The sequence below is a fragment of the Callithrix jacchus genome, chromosome 5 (assembly GCF_049354715.1).
Source record: "Callithrix jacchus isolate 240 chromosome 5, calJac240_pri, whole genome shotgun sequence".
NCBI lineage: Eukaryota > Metazoa > Chordata > Mammalia > Primates > Cebidae > Callithrix > Callithrix jacchus.
The window spans coordinates 72,649,742-72,670,791 of record NC_133506.1 but is presented as its reverse complement, the minus strand read 5'-3'; the positions used below and the strand labels follow the sequence as shown (position 1 = coordinate 72,670,791).

Below are 21,050 nucleotides of genomic sequence, written 5' to 3'. Positions count from 1 at the left end.
CTTGGGACCAGCCTGGGCAACAAAGCAAGATCCTAACTCTACCAAAATTAAAAAAAAAAATTTAATTAGCTGGCTGTGATGCTGTGTGCCTATAGTCCTAGCTATTTGGGAAGCTGAAGTGAGAGGATAGCTTGAGCCCAGGAGTTCAGGCTGCAGTGAGCTATGATCATTCCACTGCACTCCAGTCTGGTGAGAAAGCAAGACCTTGTCTCTTAAAAAATAATAAAAATAAAAATAGGCCAGGTGCAGTGGCTCACGCCTGTAATCCCAGCATTTTGGGAGGCCAAGGCGGGCTGATCACAAGGTCAAGAGAGTGAGACCATCCTGGCCAACATGGTGAAACCCCATCTCTACTAAAAATACAAAAATTAGCCAGGCATGCTGGCGTATGCCTATAGTCCCAGCTACTCAGGAGGCTGAGGCAGAAGAATTGCTTGAATCCAGGAGGCAGAGGTTGCAGTGAGGCAAGATGGCGCTACTGCATTCCAGCCTGGTGACAGAGCAAGACTCTGTCTAAAAAAAAAAAAAAAAAAAAGACAGCTTTTAAAACATTTTATCCTTTACATGTAAATAGTGTTTAAAAAAAAAAGATAGCTTTTAAAACGTTTTATCCTTTACATGTAAATAGTGTTTAAGTTTTACAAAGCCTATTAATATATATTAGTTCATTTAACTCCTCACCCAGACTATTATGGCCACTTTATAGAAAGGGAAATTGAGGCCACATAACATGATATAATCCATTGACGTTCATATCCAATGATTAACTGCAAAGCTGGGACTAGAACTAGTTCATTCCATTTAATAAACTATTTACTTAAAACCCATTATAGCAAGCACTCTTCAGGTGTAGTGGGATACAGAAATGAGTTAGAGTCAGCCCCATTCCACAGAGCCCCCAGACTGAACCTCCCACTCTAGCAACTGGAGTATGTTCTCCCTCTCTCAGGATAAGTCAGTAACCCAGAGCAGTCCCAATGCCACCAGCAGCATACAAAGGTAGATTCCCCTACCAATTGCTATTGTCCACTCTATCTGGGAAGAACTAACTCTGAGGAAGAGATATACCAGAAAAAAATTATCTCAAAACAAAAACAAAGCTAAAAAACAAAAGACCCTCTTCATGAGAGGCAGGCAGGCAAGCACAGCAGTCAAAAGAACAGAATCTTGGGTCAGATTGTCTGGGTTTGTTTCCAAGCCCACAACTTTCTAGCTGTGCCTCAGTTTCCTCATCTATAAAATGAGGATAATTACACTACTTTATAAGGGTATTGTGAGGATTAAATTAGTGAATAAGTTAAAGAGTACTCAGAACGGCACCTGGTCATAGTGATTGCTATATAAGTGTGTGTTAAATAAGAGATGAAGGGCAGCTACAATTTACTAATCACTGCCTTGAGTTTAAAACTTTGAAAAATAGGCAAAGTTGATTTTGAGTCAATTCAGGATTAAAGGAAACAATTCTCAATACAGGATTGTATATATATAAATAAATATTCTTTTTTTTTTTGAGACAGAGCCTTGCTCTGTTGCCCAGGCTAGAGTGCAGTGCCTCGATCTTGGCTCACTGCAACTTCTGCCCCTCAGGTTCAAGAAATTCTCCTACCTCAGCCTCCCTAGTAGTTGGGACTACAGGCGACCACCACCACACTTTGCTAATTTTTATATTTTTAGTAGAGATTAGGTTTTACATATTGGCCAGGCTGGTCTTGAACACCTGACTGTCATCTGCCTACCTTGGCCTCCCAAGGTGCTGGGATTACAGGCATGAGCCACCACACCCAGCCAAGGTTAATATTCTTAATATATGTTCAAATATATAGTGGAGAATAAGTAAAATTAAAAGGTTTAAAATGAAGTTTTTCATAAAAAGAGGAAAATTAAATTATAGTTGTAGACTATAAAATCAGAGGCAAAACTGAATTCTAGATAAGGCAAGAATAAAAAGAGTCAACTAATGCTGGGTCTACATTTTGCCTTTGAAGAAGTGGTAACAATGGGAAACTCACACTTCAAGGGAGGAACAACAAATATAAAAAATGACTCCAGTCTGTTCTAACTTGAGAAAGAAAAAAAAATGATTCCAATGAGTTATTTTATGAGTTAGTCTGATGGCAAAATTTTAGTTTCAGTGTTTGATTTTACTAGGGAAATTAATCATTTATTAAATATTACAAAATTCAAAATTTACTGGTTATACTATTTGAAGACCAGATCCAAGTTTATTTTTACAACATGACTAATTTTTTTTTTTTTTTTTTTGAGACAAGGTCTTGCTCTGTTGGCCAGGCTAGAGTGCAATGGCATAATCACAGCTCACGGCAGCCTCAACCTTCTGAGCTCAAGCAATCTTCTCACCTCAGCCTCCCAAGTAGCTGGGACTACAGGCACAACACCACACCTAGCAAATTTTTCTATTGTTAGTAGAGATGGGGTTCACCATGCTGGCCAGGCTTGTCTGAAATTCCTGGCCTTAAGTGATCCACCCACCTCATGAGAATGATATTCTATTTAATTTTGGTAAAGTTATTTGTAATACTCTTCATAAATAATTACTCACTAAATATTGGTTAAATTGCTCACTACTTTTTATTTCCTTCACCCATAATTTGGAGGAATTAAGTACTTGCAGGGTATTTTTATGGCACTTTCTTTTCCATTGCGAGTTTTTTATATTTAACAATAAAACCCTTTCATTTCTAAAGTACTTCAGAATGTTCAAAGCAGTTCGGCCTACATTGTGTTCTAGAAGTCAGCATGAGATTTCTTATTCTCATAATCTGAGAAACTTTGCAGTCATTTCCATTATCCCTATTAAAGAAGACAGACAAAACAAAAATTCAGCTAACACAAAACTCTCTATGTGCCATATACTATAAAAACATCAGTAGCACTTACTTGTTCTTTTTTTCAATGCCTCTTTCCTAATTCTTACCTTAAACACTTGGAGACAACTCCCAATTTATAATTTACATCAAACTAAAATATTTTTAAAACATGTCCAAAATTATACTTTAACAAATAGTATTTCTATAATGAATATTAACTATAACATTTGTAGTGTTTTTAGTGGACAATATGTGAGTACTTCTCATAAAATTTAGAACCAGCAGTTTCCATGAGGATTGCTTAGAACTTGGAATACATTTTCCAGGCTGGAATGCAGTGGCACAGTCATGGCTCACTGCAGCCTCAAACTCCTGGGCTCAAACCATCCTCCACCTCAGCCTCCCAAGTTGTTGGGATTACAGGTATGAGCCACCATACCCAGCCATCTTGTTTTTAAAGACTGTACAGATATTTTAGGTCTTCAAAGAAGTAGCTGGGCAAATCTGCAGGAAAAAACTAGGCCTTAACCATTTTCTATGTAACATGGTTAAAAAAAAATTTTAATTTCTAGTAGGCAAAATGATTAAAAGTGCAAAATCATCCTTCATATAATTCCCTCCTTTTCTTTTCAGTGCCATTCACCAAAAGAGTAACAGCTCTGAAAATCTATAAAACTCAATCTAGATTATTTTAATATCATTAAACTTAAACATTTTGGGAAAATAAAGTAATCCTTTTCACTGCTATATTTAGGTACAATGAGCCAATGAAAAAAGTATACAGTCAGAAATTAACAGCTAGAAAATAGTGAGCACTGTTACAACTAGAACAGTCACCAGATTTACAATTTTGTTATTTGTGTGTACACATTTGGTATTATTGTAACAAAGCAACTTGTCCACTTTTAATCTTTAAAACTGAGCATCCCAAGGTATTTTATTCATTTTGTAGCAATTGTGAATGGCAGTTCGTTCTTGATTTGGCTTTCTTTAAGTCTGTTATTGGTGTAGACGTAGCAATTGTGAATGGCAGTTCGTTCTTGATTTGGCTTTCTTTAAGTCTGTTATTGGTGTAGACGAATGCTTGTGATTTTTGCACATTGATTTTATATCCTGAGACTTTGCTGAAGTTGCTTATCAGTTTCAGGAGTTTTTGGGCGAGGCGATGGGGTCTTCTAGGTATACTATCATGTCGTCTGCAAATAGAGACAATTTGGCTTCCACCTTTCCTATTTGAATACCCTTTATTTCTTTTTCTTGCCTGATTGCTCTGGCTAGAACTTCCAGTACTATATTGAATAGGAGTGGTGAAAAAGGGCATCCTTGTCTAGTGCCAGATTTCAAAGGGAATGCTTCCAGTTTTTGCCCATTCAGTATGATATTGGCTGTTGGTTTGTCATAAATAGCTTTTATTACTTTGAGATACGTTCTATCGATACTGAGTTTATTGAGGGTTTTTAGCATAAAGGGCTGTTGAATTTTGTCAAATGCCTTCTCTGCGTCAATTGAGATAATCATGTGGTTTTTTTTTTTGGTTCTGTTTATGTGGTGAATTACGTTTATAGACTTGTGTATGTTGAACCAGCCTTGCATCCCTGGGATGAATCCTACTTGATCATGATGAATAAGTTTTTTGATTTGCTGTTGCAATCGGCTTGCCAATATTTTATTGAAGATTTTTGCATCTATGTTCATCATGGATATTGGCCTGAAGTTTTCTTTTCTTGTTGGGTCTCTGCCGGGTTTTGGTATCAGGATGATGTTGGTCTCATAAAATGATTTGGGAAGGATTCCCTCTTTTTGGATTGTTTGGAATAGTTTTAGAAGGAATGGTACCAGCTCCTCTTTGTGTGTCTGGTAGAATTCGGCTGTGAACCTGTCTGGACCTGGGCTTTTTTTGTGTGGTAGGCTCCTAATTGCTGCCTCGACTTCTGACCTTGGAATACAACTCACAAGGAACGTAAGGGACCTCTTCAAGGAGAACTACAAACCACTGCTCAACGAAATCAGAGAGGACACAAACAGATGGAGAAACATTCCATGTTCATGGTTAGGCAGAATTAATATCATGAAAATGGCTATACTGCCCAAAGTAATTTACAGAATCAATGCTATCCCCATCAAGCTACCATTGACTTTCTTCACAGAACTGGAAAAAACCACCATGAACTTCATATGGAACCAAAAGAGAGCCCGCATAGCCAAGTCAATTCTAAGCAAAAAGAACACAGTGGGGGGCATCACACTACTGGATTTCAAACTATACTACAAGGCTACAGTAATCAAAACAGCATGGTACTGGTACCAAAACAGAGATATAGACCAATGGAACAAAACAGAGGCACCGGAGGCAACACAACATATCTACAACTATACAATCTTTGATAAACCTGACAAAAACAAGCAATGGGGAAAGGACTCCCTGTTTAACAAATGGTGTTGGGAAAACTGGCTAGCCATGTGCAGAAAGCAGAAACTGGATCCCTTCCTGACACCTTACATTAAAATTAACTCCAGATGGATTAAAGACTTAAACACAAGACCTGGCACGATAAAAACCCTAGAAGGAAATCTAGGCAAAACTATCCAGGACATAGGAGTAGGCAAGGACTTCATGAACAAAACACCAAAAGCATTGGCAACAAAAGCCAAAATAGACAAATGGGACCTAATGAAACTCCACAGCTTCTGCACGGCAAAAGAAACAGTCACTAGAGTGGATCGGCAACCAACAGAATGGGAAAAAATTTTTGCAGTTTACCCATCTGACAAAGGGCTGATATCCAGAATTTACAAAGAACTCAAACAGATTTACAGGAAAAAAACAAACAAGCCCATTCAAAAGTGGGCAAAGGATATGAATAGACACTTTACGAAAGAAGACATATACGAGGCCAACAATCATATGAAAAAATGCTCATCGTCACTGGTCATCAGAGAGATGCAAATCAAAACCACATTGAGATACCATCTCACGCCAGTTAGAATGGCGATCATTAAAAAATCTGGAGACAACAGATGCTGGAGAGGATGTGGAGAAAAAGGAACACTTTTACACTGTTGGTGGGAGTGTAAATTAGTTCAACCATTGTGGAAGACAGTGTGGCGATTCCTCAAGGCCTTAGAATAGAAATTCCATTTGACCCAGCAATCCCATTACTGGGTATATATCCAAAAGACTATAAATCGTTCTACTATAAGGACACATGTACACGAATGTTCATTGCAGCACTGTTTACAATAGCAAAGACCTGGAATCAACCCAAAATGCCCATTGATGATAGACTGGATTGGAAAAATGTGGCACATATACACCATGGAATATTATGCAGCAATCAGAAATGATGAGTTTGTGTCGTTTGTAGGGACATGGATGAATCTGGAGAACATCATCCTCAGCAAACTGACACAAGAACAGAAAATGAAACACCGCATATTCTCACTCATAGGCGGGTGATGAAAAATGAGAACACATGGACACAGGGAGGGGAGTACTAAACACTGGGGTCTATTGGGGGGAAAAGGGGAGGGCCAGTGGGAGGGGGTGGTGGGGAGGGATAACCTGGGGAGAAATGCTAAACGTGGGTGAAGGGGAGAAAGGAAGCAAAACACACTGCCATGTGTGTACCTATGCAACTGTCTTGCATGCTCTGCTCATGTACCCCAAAACCTAAAATGCAATAAAAAATTTAAAAAAAAATTATGTTTATACTACAAAAAAAAAAACAAAAAAACTGAGCATCACCTTTCCTTTCCAGTGAAGCAAAAAGAAAATTTTTAAATAAACAGGAAAAAAATTACAATAGAGAATGTCAATTCCAAATAAGATCCTACAGGTTCTGCTGATTCTCCCATAGAAAGGCAGGGCTCAAGTTATCATTAGGAGATAATTTATTTTAAAAAGTATCATCTTAAACTGCAAGGATGTCTGTCAAATATCACAAACATTCCAAAGGAAAAACCATGTCAAAAATGCCCACTTAACCCACCCAAACATCTCAAACCCACCCTTTGCTGACCTTCTATAATTCAACTTTTTAAAAGTTTTTTCTTGGGCCGGGCGCGGTGGCTCACGCCTGTAATCCCAGCACTTTGGGAGGCCGAGACGGGTGGATCACAAGGTCAAGAGATTGAGACCATCCAGGTCAACATGGTGAAACCCCGTCTCTACTAAAAATACAAAAAATTAGCTGGGCATGGTGGCACGTGCCTGTAATCCCAGCTACTCGGGAGGCTGAGGCAGGAGAATTGCCTGAGCCCAGGAGGCGGAGGTTGCGGTGAGCCGAGATTGCGCCATTGCACTCCAGCCTGGGTAACAAGAGCGAAACTCCATCTCAAAAAAAAAAAAAAAAAAAAAGTTTTTTCTTATTTTTAACAAGAGAAAGTCAACAGATACATGTTGGTAAACGCTTACTATGCATATTCACATAGAGACATGGTATACTCTCTGAGTTCAATACACAGAGAAAGGAGGAAAAAAGCTAGAATTCTGGGCACTGCTACACAGAGGCTTCCAGCATCCAGCAGAGACAAGGGAGCAGGTTTTTCTTTTTTCCCCCACAGGGCTCAGTGGTATTGATTCCACACATTCTTTTTTCCCCCACAGGGCTCAGTGGTATTGATTCCACACAGTTTTTGTTCAGACGGGAAGGGATAAAAATGAATTTTGAACTGAAAGGGGTAGAGACTCTTTTCCCATTGTATTCTGCTCAAGATATTTCCCCCCAAATAAGTTCAGAACCATGGTATAGAGAAAAGAGACTTTGAGAACAGGGTGACTGAGCATAAGAGGAAAAAAAAAAAAAAAGACTGTACTTGCTCCCAGGGACTAGAGAAAATTTGTTTAAAAGGAGGTTGGAATCCATTAGTGTTCTATTAGTCATTTTCTGCTTCATCCCCTTCTCCTTCCTCCCCTTTATCACCTTCTTCACCTTCCTCCTCATCCCCTTCTTCATCAACATCTTTTAATCCTTCCTCCTCTTCATCATCTTCTCCTTCTCCTTCTTCATCATCCATATCAGAAACCAAGTAGTACTGTAATGGGTTTGGCTAAACAGTATCTTTGATGACCTCTGCTAACTCATCAGCACCTGCATCACAATGGTCGGTAAATCGGGTAAAGAAGCTCCCTGGTTCCTCAAGCTGCTTCTTCCTGCTGGCTTTATTTTGCGTTTGACTTGAAGGCTTCGTCAAATCCTTTCCAGATTTTCATTTGATTTCAGTGGACTTTGTAGATGGAACATCACTCTCATTCAGATTAAATTATTTGGGGAGAACTTTATTTTCAAAGTAAGGATTTTCATCAAAATAAAAATCTGTTCTGTAACCTGATTTAATCTCTTCAAACTCTGTCACTTCAACTCTGGTCAAATAATGCAGTGCGTCTTCGTCCTCCTCCCCAAGCAGTGTAGACACACATGGACCATTGACAAATGGCACCCAAAAATGTGGGATTCCGGCGATCAATTCTGACCGCTTCTGAAAAAAATGATTGGCAGAGTTTGTTATATTTCTGTTCTACTTTCAAAATCTCACTGGGCTTGTTCATTAAGTCTATTTCATTTTGGACTTCATCAATGAGTTCAATTGTTTCTTGCTGTTTTTTTCTGAGATCTCGTCAGACCTGTAGTGGTGGGAGTTAATGACTGTGGCCGCGGGCGCCGACATGGCGGGGAAGGGAAGGCGGTTTCCTTCTCCCGCCAAATGCGTGGGCGCTTCCTCGGTCCGGCCACCTCCTTCCGGCCTGACAAGGAGGTACGAGCTGGGGCTGCGGGCAGGTACGTGAGGAGGAGGTGCTGGCTACGGCTGCGGGCGGGTACCTGATGACGAGGTACGGACTGGGGCAGCCTGTGGGTACCGGAGGATGAGGTAGTGCTGGGGCTGCGGGCGGTTACCTCACGATGACGAGGTACGGGCTGGGGCCGCGGGCAACTACCTGACGACTAGGTACGTGCTGGGGCCGCGGGCAAGTACCTCACGATGACGAGGTACGTGCTGGGGCTGCCTGCGGGTACCTGACGATGAGGTACGGGCTGGGGCTGCCTGCAGGTACCTCACAATGACGAGGTAGGTGCTGGGGCTGCGGGCAGGTACCTGACGACGAGGAGGTACACGCTGGGCTGGCGGACGGGGCCCCGGTCCCGGCTCCTGCTCAGGGAGGGGAGGCGGAGGCGGCGGTGGCGTGGCAGGCGGCTCAGCTCTCTCACTAGCCCAGATTTATAATTTAAAAAAAAAAATTTTTTTTTGAGACAGAGCCTTGCTCTGTCACCCAGGCTGGAGTACGGTGGCGCGATCTCGGCTCACTGCAACCTTCGCCTCCCGTGGTCGAGCGATTCTCCTGCCTCAGCCTTCAGAGTACCTGGGACTGCAGGCGCAGGCGACCACACCCGGCTAATTTTTGTTTTTTTTTTTAGTAGCGACTGGGTTTCACTATGTTGGCCAGGCTGGTCTCGAATTCCTGATGTCGTGATCTGCCCGCCTCGGCCTCCCAAAGCGCTGGGATTACAGGCTGAGCCACTGCACCTGGCCCAGATTTATAACTATTAAATGGCAACAAATTACGCCATCCCCTTTTCTAATTTACATTTCTTCTACTCTAATAATATATTTTTTTAAATATTTAAAATTTAAAAAAAACTTAGCTTTCCACTTAGTACTGCCTGGGAGAAATGGTCTAACAAAAGACCTCCAGAAATTGCTTCCAGATTTACATAATTAAAAAAAATTAAAGCTCCTAGATTATTAATTCACAGGGCAAAGGAATGCCCCCTTTCTTCTCTTTCTGATCTTTTCTGAAAGCTTTGACCCTTGTCTTATTTCTATTGCCTCATTTCATCATTGTGTAAAAAGCATACCACATGATGAGATGCATGCCATGGCTATGGTGTTTTTGCAAAATTGAAAATACATTTGCGTGAAATGGTAAGAATATATTGCAAAAAGTTTTCTATTTAAACACACACACACACACATACACACACACACACACACCAGGCGCAGTGGTTCACTCCCCTAATCCCAGCACTTTGGGAGGCCGAGGCAGGTGGATCACTCGAGGTCAGGAACTCGAGACAAGCCTGGCCAACATGGTGAAACCCCATCTCTACCAAAAATACAAAAATTTGCCAGATGTGGTGGTAGGCGCCTATAATCCCAGCTACTCAGGAGGCTGAGGCAGGAGAATCGCTTGAACCTGGGAGGCGGAGGTTGCAGTGAGCTGAGATCAAGCCATTGTACTCCAGCCTAGGCAACAAGAGCGAAACTCCATCTCAAACACACACACAACTTTTTTTTCCCAGAAAGCAAAACAGATGATTGTTATCATAAGCATTTCCAATTAGTGGTTTGGGATCTACCAGCATGTCCTCAATGCCTTTGATTCCAAGTCAGTTGTCACTGTCAGGTTCCTCCTTCTCTGCTACTCCCCAATTCTTAGCTGGCTGGGAATAACACTGTGAAGATTCCACTGTTCACCAGGTTTTTACTAAAAAATTTAATGTTCAGAGAGTATGTTTTTTTATTAAACATCATTACTGAGATAGTAAAATTATTTCATTATGAGACAATCTCATCTATAATATTAAATCATATTAAATATATTAAAGACATATTTAAACAAAAACTTTAAAAAAAACTGCACGAAGGATAGAGTTAAAATGAGGTTCTAGGGTACTAAGGTTTTTGTTTTGTTTTGTTTTGTTTTTTTGAGATAGAGTCTCACTCTGTCGTCTAGGCTGGAGTGCAGTGGCGCAACCTCAGCTTACTGCAACCTCTGCCTCCCAGGTTCAATCAATTCTCTTGTCTCAGCCTCCTGAGTAGCTGGGATTACAGGCCCCTACCACTATGCCTGGCTAAGTTTTGTATTTTTAGCAGGGATGGGGTTTCACCATGTTGGCTAGGCTGGTCTTGAATCCTGACCTGAAGTGATCCACCACCTCGATCTCCCAATATGCTGGGATTACAGGCATGGGCCACCACACCTGGCCTTGGCGTACTAAGTCTTAATAACTAGGACACATTTTGAATACAAGTTACAACCCTTAAAAATACAATGAAATTTTATATATTGTTTAAAAATATCTCTTGCTAAGAAATCTCTGCCATTTCCTGGGGGTACATTCCTACTGTTTGTTTTAAAGCACACAAAGATTAAAATGCATTTAAAAATATATATGTGCATTACCAACAACCTTAAATAGAAGGTAGTAAACCAGAATTTCTCATACCTGTTGGATAGTAGGCTTGCGAGTACTGTGCTGAGGGTGTGTAGTTACTATATTTTTGGGAGGAGCTGACCATTGTTTGAGGACCTTGTTGAACATGTACAGATGTGGCGCTGGGCTGCAGTGTATAGGTAACCTCAGCTGGAAACCTCTGGAGTACAGGAAATGGAACCCCTTTATCTGAAAATGTGGGAGATGTCTCCACTTGTCCAGGGTGCATTCCAAGGGAGTTCTGCCATATTCTATGAGGAATTGGGGTCCGATCTAAACTTTTCATAGGAAAAGTACTGTGGTCATGGGATGAAGTTACATAGGAGTAAGGAGACAAACTATCTCGCCGAAATGACCGGTGAAATTGTCCTACAGCCGCTGGTCCTGCATAAAAGAGGAAGAGCACATTTACTAATTTTACATTATAGCACCAGACATAGTATACCAAAGGTCACAAAATGTACTACTCTTCACCTATCAGCCGTTTTTAACACAATAGAAGTTTAGTTTTGGTAAAAACAAGTTCAGAATCAAGAATATGAGATATATAATGCTGAAAGAAGAATCAAATAAACCTTTGTTTTCTCAGTGTAATAGTCATAAAAGGCAAAGTGCCCAAACTCTTAACATTAAATCAAATGTTAAATCAAATATTCAACATTAAAAGCCTTTTATACACGATTTGGCCATCTTACTTTTTGCTTTATTTGCCTGACCCAGATTTTTCCAACGTGTAAGCTACTTCCTAAAAGTTTTCCATTCAGTCTTTCAAACCATTTGGAGCATTAATAATAGGCATAAAATTAAGCTCTCTACCAAAAAATAAAATAAATGGGTGTGGAACATATAACAATTACAAGATATTTAAAAAGTAACACTCTTTGCAATCTGTCATCTATCTATCACTCTATCAATTGACTGACCAACAGGGTCTCACTCTGTTGCCCAGGCTGCAGTGCAGTGATGTGATCTCAGGTCGCTCTAGTCTCAAACTTCCAAACTCAAGCAATCTTCCCACCTCAGCCTCCAGAGTAGCTGGAACTATAGGTGCACACCACCAAGCAATGTTACTTTTTTTTACTTTTTGTAGAGACAGGGTCTTGCCACGTTCCCAGGCTCGTCTGCAACTCCTGGGCTCAAGCGATCCTCCTGCCTCGGCCTCCCAATGTGCTAGGATTATAGAAATGAGCCAATGAATTAGCTGGGCACGGTGGCGCGTGCCTGTAATCCCAGCTACTCAAGAGGCTGAGGCAGGAGAATTGCCTGAACCCAGGAGGCAGAGGTTGCAGTGAGCCGAGATCGCGCCATTGCACTCCAGCCTGGGTAACAAGAGTGAAACTCCGGCTCAAAAAAAAAAAAAAAAAAATGAGCCAATGTACCTGGCCTGTTTTTTTGTACTTAAAAAAAAAGGAAAAATCATTTTTAAGAGGCCTATCATTTGAATACATTCAGTCTTCTGAAGTAGAATTTTTTTCCCTATTAGATAAAGACCACTTGATTTTCAGGACCCCAGAATTTGTGTTGTATGTGTTTATTTTTGGCATTAATGTTTTAGTCTTTTTTTCTTAGAAAGAGTCTTGCTTTGTCTCGAGGCTGGAGTGCAGTGGTGTGAACATGGCTCACTGCAGCCTCAAACTCCTGGGCTCAAGCCATCCTCTCACCTCAACTTCCCAGCTGGGAGTTTAATGCACCACCACACCTGGCTAATTTTTTTTTTTTTTTTTGTAGGGCAGGAGCCTCTTTATGTTGTCCAGGCTGGTCTTGAACCCCTGGGGTCAAGCAATCCTCCTGCCTTTCCCTCCCAAAGTGCTGGGATTACAGGCATGAGCCACCATGTCTTGCCCTCCCTTTCAAATTTTTAAAAATAATAATCTTTGTAGAAAAGTCAGGCTTGAAAAGTTTGACTTAGTTTTCTCCTTCATCCCATAAATCATCATTTTCTGTGATTTTTCTTTCTTCAGGGTCTTTCTAGTAGTATTCCTTCCCAGATATCAGTGGCTCTCAACATTGGTTTACATCTGAATCACCTGAAGAGTTTGTTAAAAATCCACAAATTCAGGCCCAAAGATTCTGATATTTGTCTTCTCTTTACTAGCAAGTTAAAAAGGAATAAACAGTAGAGATAAGGAAGAGAGAGAAAAGGCAATAGTATGTAATGAGGGAAGGGAGAATTTAAATGTTGCAGGACTATAGATTATGATTCTTGAACATAAACAAAACTAGCTTAATTTATTCCTAAGGAGAATATTGTATTAAATCATGTGATTGATTCACAAGTTCCTTTCAATTTATTAAGCTAATCTGTAAAACAGAGGGAAAACTTTTATGCACCACTGAAGTATTAAACTACATGTTGAAAGTTGACACTCAAATATCTGCTTTTCCAAATAATCAAATTGTAAACCCATTCAACAAGTTACATGTCTGTCATTCTATTTCTGTGGTTTAATTTCCTTTGAAGAATAAAGTAGGCCACCCATGTTGGTTCATGCCTGTAATCCCAGCACTTTGGGAGGCCAAGATGGGCAGATCACTTGAGTCCAAGATTTCAAGAGCAGCCTGAGCAACATAGTGATACCCCATCTCTGCAAAATATAGAAAAATTAGCTGGGCATGGTGGTACATGCCTGTAATCCCAGCTACTCAGGAGGCTGAGGCAGGAGAATAGTTTAAACCTGGAAGGTGGAGGTTGCAGTGAGCTGAGATTGAGCTACTATACTCCAGCCTAGGTGACACAGTGAGACCCTGTCTCAAAAAGAGAGAATAAAGCACTATTGGGTCCAGGAGTTCAAGGTTACAGTGAGCTATGATCGTGCCACTGCACTCTAGCCTGGGTGACAGAGTGAGATCCTGTCTCTTAAAAATAAAGCATTAATGGCCCAAGAAAACAAATATACACATATGAACAACACAAATTCTGGAACCCTGCAAATCAAGAGGCTTTATCTAATGGGGGGAAATCCTACTTCAGAAGATTGAATGTACTCAAATGATAGACCTCTGAAAAACTATTTTTCCTTTCTTCCTTTAAAGTACAAAAAATAGACCCTGTGCAGTGCCTCATCCCTCTAATCCTAGAACTTTGGGAGGCCAAGATGGGAGGATTCCTTCATCTTGGAATTTCAGACCAGCATAGGCAAAATGGTGAGATCCTGGCCAGGTGTGGTAGCTGACACTTGTAATACCAGCATTTTGGGAGGCCGAGGAGGGCAGATCACTTGAGGTCAGGAGTTTGAGACCAGCCTGGCCAAATGGTGAAACACAATCTCTATCAAAAAGACAAAAATTAGCTGGGCATGGTGGTGCATGCCTGTAGTCCCAGCTACTCAGGAGTCTGAGGAAGGAGAATAGCTTGAACCAGGGAGGTGGAGGTTACAGTGAGCCAAGATTATGCCACTGCCAGTCTGGGTGACATGAAAAGACTCCATCTCAAAAAAAAAAAAAAAAAAAAAAGAAAGAGAAAAAAAATAGTGAGATCCTGTCTTTACAAAAAATAAAAAATCAGCCAGGTGTGTTGGCATGCACCAATAGCCTTAGCTAGGAAGCTGAGGTGGGAGGATGACTGATCCTCAGAAATCAAGGCTGCAGTGAGCCAGGTTCACACCACTGCACTCCAGCCTGGGTGACAGAGGGAGACTCTGTCTTAAAAAAAAAAAAAAAAAAAGTGCAAAAAACAGTTTTATGCTGCTTGATTAGCAATTCCACATGTACACACACTTTGAACCCACTACTGACCACCCCCCCACCGCCATTTTTTTCTTTGCTCTTCACAAGAGGTGTTTCTCTATGTCCAAACTACCTATTGCTTGATTTCTCCTGGGATGCTCACATGTCAACACTATATGCTGCCTACAGAGTACAACAGCTCTGCCCTCCTCAGGGATAAGCTATCGGTGAATTTTCAGGCTGTAAATAACTTAAGCAGCTAATTAAAGAATTCTCTACCTTGACTTAAATTGTTTTATATCTGTCTACTTCTATCATGATAAACTTGGAGTGACAGCCAATTAACTATTTTAGATGCTGTTAAAATTAGAACATGGTCAAGACTAGAAGGGCATTCTTTTTTAAAATAAAGAACCAAGACATGTTCAGCCCTCCTTTATTCTTCTGTTAAGGGTTACCTTATAGGGCTTAATTCAGATCAGCATTACAGAGCATCACCTATATGTCTTCAAAATATCTTTAGGATATATTTGGCAAAGTTTGAATCCAGAATTCTGGAAATATAGGGCAGGGTGAATCTGTGTTCTTAAAAATTCTATTTCTGCTGGGCACAGTGGCTCACACCTGTAATCTTAGCACTTTGGGAGGCCGAGGTGGGCGGATCACGAGGTCAGGAGATGGAGATCATCCTGGCCAACATGATGAAACTCTGTCTCTACTAAAAAAAAAAAAAATAGTGGTGGCATGCACCTGTATTGTCAGCTAAGGCAGAAGAATTCCTTGAACCCAGGAGGTAGAGTTTGCAGTGAGCCAGGATCATGCCACAGCATTCCAGCCTGGTGACAGAGTGAGACTGTCCCCCCAAAAAAATTCTATTTATTTTATGGAAGGCATCTGAACTAATCAATTCCCAGGAAAGAGTCCAAAAACTTGCCTCTTGAGAGCATGGTATCCACAAGAAAACACAGATTATCTGCTTCTCATACCTGTTACTTAGTTTAGAATGTCTTAACAAACATGGTAAAATAACTGCTTCTAAAAACAAAATAGCAAAAGTGCACAGAGGAAAAACATGCAATCTCACGTTTCTTACCAAGTATACTCTTGGAAGGTGAACAGTACAGTTGGTTCAGCGGCTCTAAATAAAAGAACTAGGTCCTAAAACAGAGGATTCTATTATAGAATAGAGAGAGAGAGAGAAGTATTCAACCCATACACTGAAATAGAACACATAAAACATGGAAACTAAGCAGTAGCAGTGTAGTCAGGCACATAACAAGATTTAAGAAGAAGAAAAATTAGATGAGGAGAAATCGAAGAGTCAAGGACATAGAACATGGAATGAGAACAAAACAAAGTGTATTCTTGAACAACTTTGTTCAATTATTCAAGTAACAGTATTCTTGAACCTACATCCAATTACATTCCACCTAAACCAGTAACACAGTTCCCTAGTGAACCAAGCCTATGGTGTAGAGAGTCCACAACTGACATACCTTCTGCACACACCAACAGATAGAATCGTAAAAAAGAAGAAAAAAAAAGCATCAAACAGGAAAGTAATGAAAACAATAACTTGACTAGCAATTAACCTGACTAGTTATCTATGGACTGACATATAACCTACACTGAAAAGGCATATGTTTTTCAACAAATATTAATCTTTAAAATGCTGACCAACTGAACTTTAAGTGAATAAAATCAGATTCCAGATAGCCCCTAAATTTCTTCAATTAAAGTGGACTCCATCCTTAAAATACAGCTGGGTTTAAGATAGGTGAGGGAAAAAGATCAGAGACAAGAAGTTGGTTTTTATGTGTATATGCATGTATGTTTCTTTGTTTGAAGTGGTTATCCCATTTCTCCCAAAACCACATTTTCTAGTCTTTATCCTTATACCCACCAGACACGCAACCTGGAAAAAAAAAAAAATCCATGTCAGAGATTCTGCCAAATGCATGCCATGGTATTGTCTCCATTGCCTTGCTCCCTACCATTTCCTGTCAAAATCAGTGGCCATCACATGGAAGTGGCCTCATATTCCTCTAGCACATTCTTATGCCACTGCTGCTTTTTCAACTTATTATTGGAACTTTAACCTAGTCCCTTATGTTCTAAACTCCACAGCAGACACATAACCTAGTTCCTTATCTTCTAAATTCCAAATGAGCCAAGTACTATTGTCATTCCTAACCCTGGGTGAAGGTTAAGTTAAACATAGTGTTATTTGTATACTTAAACTTTTCCATTAACCCCAGAATAACCCAGATGTCTTTATAATAAATCCACATTAACATGCTGAAAATGTATCTATTACTCTCCTAGTTGAAGGTGAAGAATGAATTCTCCTTATTACATCCTGTTGGTTTCTTGGTATACTGGTTCATATCATGGACTCTTTAAACAGAGAAATGGAATATTGCTTCCCTTGCCTTCCTGAAAGAGGGGGAAGAACATCAAAAATCAAGCCTATAGGCCTGGCACGGTGGTGGCTCACGCCTGTAATCCCAGCACTTCCAGAGGCCAAAGTTGGCAGACCGCTTGAGCCCAGGAGTTCCAGACCAGCCTGGACAACAAGCTGAAACCGTGTCTCCACCAAAAATACAAAAAATTAGCTGGCTGTGGTAGCCGTGCCTATAGTCCCCCAGCTACTCCAGAGGCTGAGATGGGAGGAGCCCTTGAGCCTGGGTGGCAGAGGTTGCAGTAAGCCAAGATCCTGCCACTGCACTCCTGCCTGGGAGATAGAGTGAGACCTATCTCAAAACAAAACAAACACACAAAAAACAAGTCTATAAAATAATTTGGCCAGGTGCAGTGGCTCACACCTGTAATCCCAACACTTTCGGAGGCTGAGGCAGGCATATCACCTGAGGTCAGGAGTTCAAAGCCAGCCTGGCCAGCATGGTGAAACTCCATCTCTACTAACAATACAAAAATTAGCCAGGTATGGTGGCAGGTGGCTGTAATCCAGCTAGTCGAGACGCTGAGGCAGGCGAATCGCTTGAACCTGGTAGGCAGAGGTTCAGTGAGCCAAGATCATGCCATCACAATCCAGCTTGAGTGAGAGATTTTGTCTCAAAAATGAAATAGACTGGGCACGGTGGCTCACACCTGGAATCCCAACACTTTGGGAGGCTGAGGTGGGTGGATCACCTGAGGTCAGGAGTTCAAGACCAACCAGGCCAATGTGGTGAAACCTCATCTCTACTAAAAATAGAAAAATTATCCAGAAGTGGTGGCATGTGCCTGTAATCCCAGCTACTCAAGAGGCTGAGGCATGAGAATTGATTGAACCTGGAAGGCAGAGGTTGCAGTGAGCCGAGATCGTGCCATTGCACTCCAGCCTGGGCAACAAGAGCAAAACTCCGTCTCAAAATAAATAAATAAAATAAACAAATAAATAATTCACTATCACAGGGGATTGCTGAACTTTTACTACATACAGATGTACACCAAAAAGCTTTTTCAATACCAAAAGATTGTAGCCAATAGTGATAAATTCAAAGGCTACAAATGTGAGCTTTCTAAAATTCTCTTTTTTTAAACTTGAAAGCCATAAGGAAAACCATTTTTGCTTTATGTTTGTCTAGTCACACCCCTTTAAGGGAGCATCAAGCTCTAATTCACTATAATTAAAGAAATGGGTAAGGCTGGGCACAGTGGCTCACGCCTGTAATCTCAGCACTTTGAGAGGCTGAGGCAGGCAAATCATGAGATCAAGAGATGGAGACCATCCTGGTCGACATGGTGAAACCCCATCTTTACTAAAAATACAAAAATTAGCCAGGCGTGGTGGCGCATCTATAGCCCCAGCTACTCAGGAGGCTGAGGCAGGAGAATCGCTTGAACCCGGGAGGTGGAGATTGCACTGAGCCGAGATCGCGGCACTGCACTCCAGCCTGGGTGACAGAGCGAGACTGCGTTAGAAACGTGTAGCCAATTCATTCTATATAGGAACTACAACTTGTAAGAGACAATGTATCATTGTATTTTTGCTCTTAAGGTATATAAACAATGTCTACCATTCTACACATTACTCAGAATCTTAAATCTGATTATTGTAACACTTCTTCCAAGATTTCTTATATGTGCCAAGAGGTGGAAGGTGGTAGCCCTCTTCAAGGACAAATTTCCACTCCAGGCTTTTTCCAAAACTTTCCCTTGGTTGCTATCGCAATGTTCTAAGTTCTCTTGACTAATTTTATTCCCTCTCACCTTAACCCACTCTGCTTCCCACTGGAGCAAAGGAGCGCCTTCTGTGTTTCTTCCAGACCCAATGTTTTAACAAAGGACTACTTATTCTAGATGTTTACAGTGGACAGTGTGGGTCTCAGGAAGGTAAACGGAGGCTTAAAAGCAGGCAAACTTCCGGGGTTCAAACTGGGGACCAGTAGAAGGAGGGAGCCTAAGGCGGAGGTCACTTTTGCTGCCAGTGGGCTCAGAAGGGGCTGAATGCTTACAGACCCTCCAGGGGAGGGCCGGTGGCCACGGTGCTGGTGCTGCTGAGAACGGTGGCGGTGGCGGGACCTCCAGTCCCAGGGGAACACAGCGGACAGTGGGTCCCAGGCGCCTTTCAGACGCCCCCGAGGTGAGGACGTGCGAAAATGCGCCCTCAAGCGGCTGTTGCTCCCCGCCGTCCATGTGCCCGCCGTAGGCGAGGGCGCAGGCTGTCCGGACTCACCGTGCGGCTCGGGCCTGGACCCCGCGGGCTGCGGCGGCTCCTGGTGCTGCAGCGGGGTCGGGGCGGCGGCCGAGGCGGCGGAGGCAGAGGCCGAGGTGATGAGCAGCCGCTGGAAGCGGTTGGGCGGGCGGCAGGGCACCTCCAGGCCCGCCGCCAGCTTGGCCTTGTTGGCGCTGGTCAGGCGCTTGAGGTGCACTAGGAGCTGCGGCTGGTCGCGGCGGAAGTGCGGGCTGTGGAAGTGGTGGAGGGGCCCGTACCCTGCCGGCTCGCCGCTCCCCGGCCCCGGCCCGCCCAGCACCACCTTACGGAAGCCGTAGAGGTTGAGCTGGCGGATGAAGCTGGTGAAGTTGGTGGTTTTGAAGAGCTCGGGCTCGGCCCCGGCCCCCGTGGCCCCGCCGCCGCCGCCCCCCGCCGGCCCGGGCGGGCTGAGCAGCTCGGCCTCGAAGAGTGGCTGGTCGATGAGCAGCCCCTCGCCGCGGCCGTCCCAGCGGATGGAGCGGTAGCGCGGGCTGTTCACCAGACGCCAAAGCTTAGCGGGGAAGTTGTTGGGGTTGATGGGGGTGGAGAGCAGCGCCTCCTCCATCGCCCCGCTGGGCCCGGGCCTTGCCCCCCCGAGCCTGGCTCTTCCACCCCGTTCTCGATTCCCCCCCAGGCCTTCGCCTTGCCCTGTCCGCTCCTGCCGGCGCCGGGCAGCCGCGGACTCGGGACGGTTGGCGCACGAGTCCCTGTGGCGCCTCCCAGCACGGCCAATGGGGCCTCGAGTTCCCGCCGCGCGGCGCGGGCTCCACCCGTTCGGCGGCCGCGTGCCCTGGCCTGGCCCGCCAGAAGCCTGCTGCACCCCTGCAGGAGCACCTTGCCCTAGGCGTTCTCGGACTTCAGGCCAGGAAGGCTGCCCGCCGGGGCGTTCTAAGTCCTGCGAAGAGAGAAGCCCAGTTATCCACCGTGGAATACCAAGAGGCGTGTTTTTCCACCCAGCCAGCAAGTGGGGACTTGGAATGCAGAGAAGGTGTACGTTGGGCAGCAGTCGGTCATTCTGGGGACCAAAGGGCCTGGCCTGTAATAAACCGTGGCACTGCTCATCTCTCCAAACAAAAATGATGCTGCTGGAGGTATATGTATCTTGAGTAAACGAATTCACCTGTTAGATAGTAGCATCTTAAATCTTTTAAGATACACTCTCTTCGGTCAGCATTTTGCTCAAAACAATTACTCAAAGTTAGATGAGAACTGAGGTCCTTGGGAGGAGGAAATCACGAGAATCTAAGTAGTATTTTGTGTGCCTGCTCAACCAGCTGGTGGCATTTTAGACATTAAAGAGAAATAAAGATGGGATAGAATTCTACGGTAACCATAATAATCGATCCCTAGCCAATCAATAAATAAGAATATAACCAGAGCTGTGCTGATTAAAAAATAGAGGTTCATTTGAAAATGGAAATTGGCAGGGCACACTGGCTCCCGCCTGTAATCCAAACACTTGGGGAGGCTGAGCTGGGTGGACTGCTTGAGCCCAAGAGTTCGAGACCAGCCAGACCAGTATGGTGAACCCCCATCTCTACTAAAAATGCAAAAATTAGCCAGTGTGGTAACGCACCTGTAGTCCCAGCTACTCAGGAGGCTGAGGCAGGAGAATCGCGTAAATCCAGAAGACGGAGGCTACAG

At 42.9% G+C, this 21,050-nt stretch overlaps 1 protein-coding gene across 3 annotated transcripts in view; it reads right to left on the bottom strand.

The window, feature by feature from the left end:
• Positions 1–20,091, bottom strand: part of HSF5 (heat shock transcription factor 5) — a 69,996-nt gene extending 49,905 nt beyond the window's left edge. For all 3 annotated transcript variants that reach the window (XM_035299721.3, XM_035299722.3, XM_035299723.3), the window contains exons 1-2: positions 19,389–20,091; positions 11,054–11,425 (exon numbers count right to left, since the gene is read on the bottom strand). In XM_035299721.3, the coding sequence (XP_035155612.1) occupies positions 11,054–11,425; positions 19,389–19,971 (955 nt within the window). In that variant the 5' untranslated portion in view covers positions 19,972–20,091. The remainder of the gene's footprint in view (positions 1–11,053; positions 11,426–19,388) is intronic.
• Between the last annotated feature and the right edge of the window lie 959 nt (positions 20,092–21,050).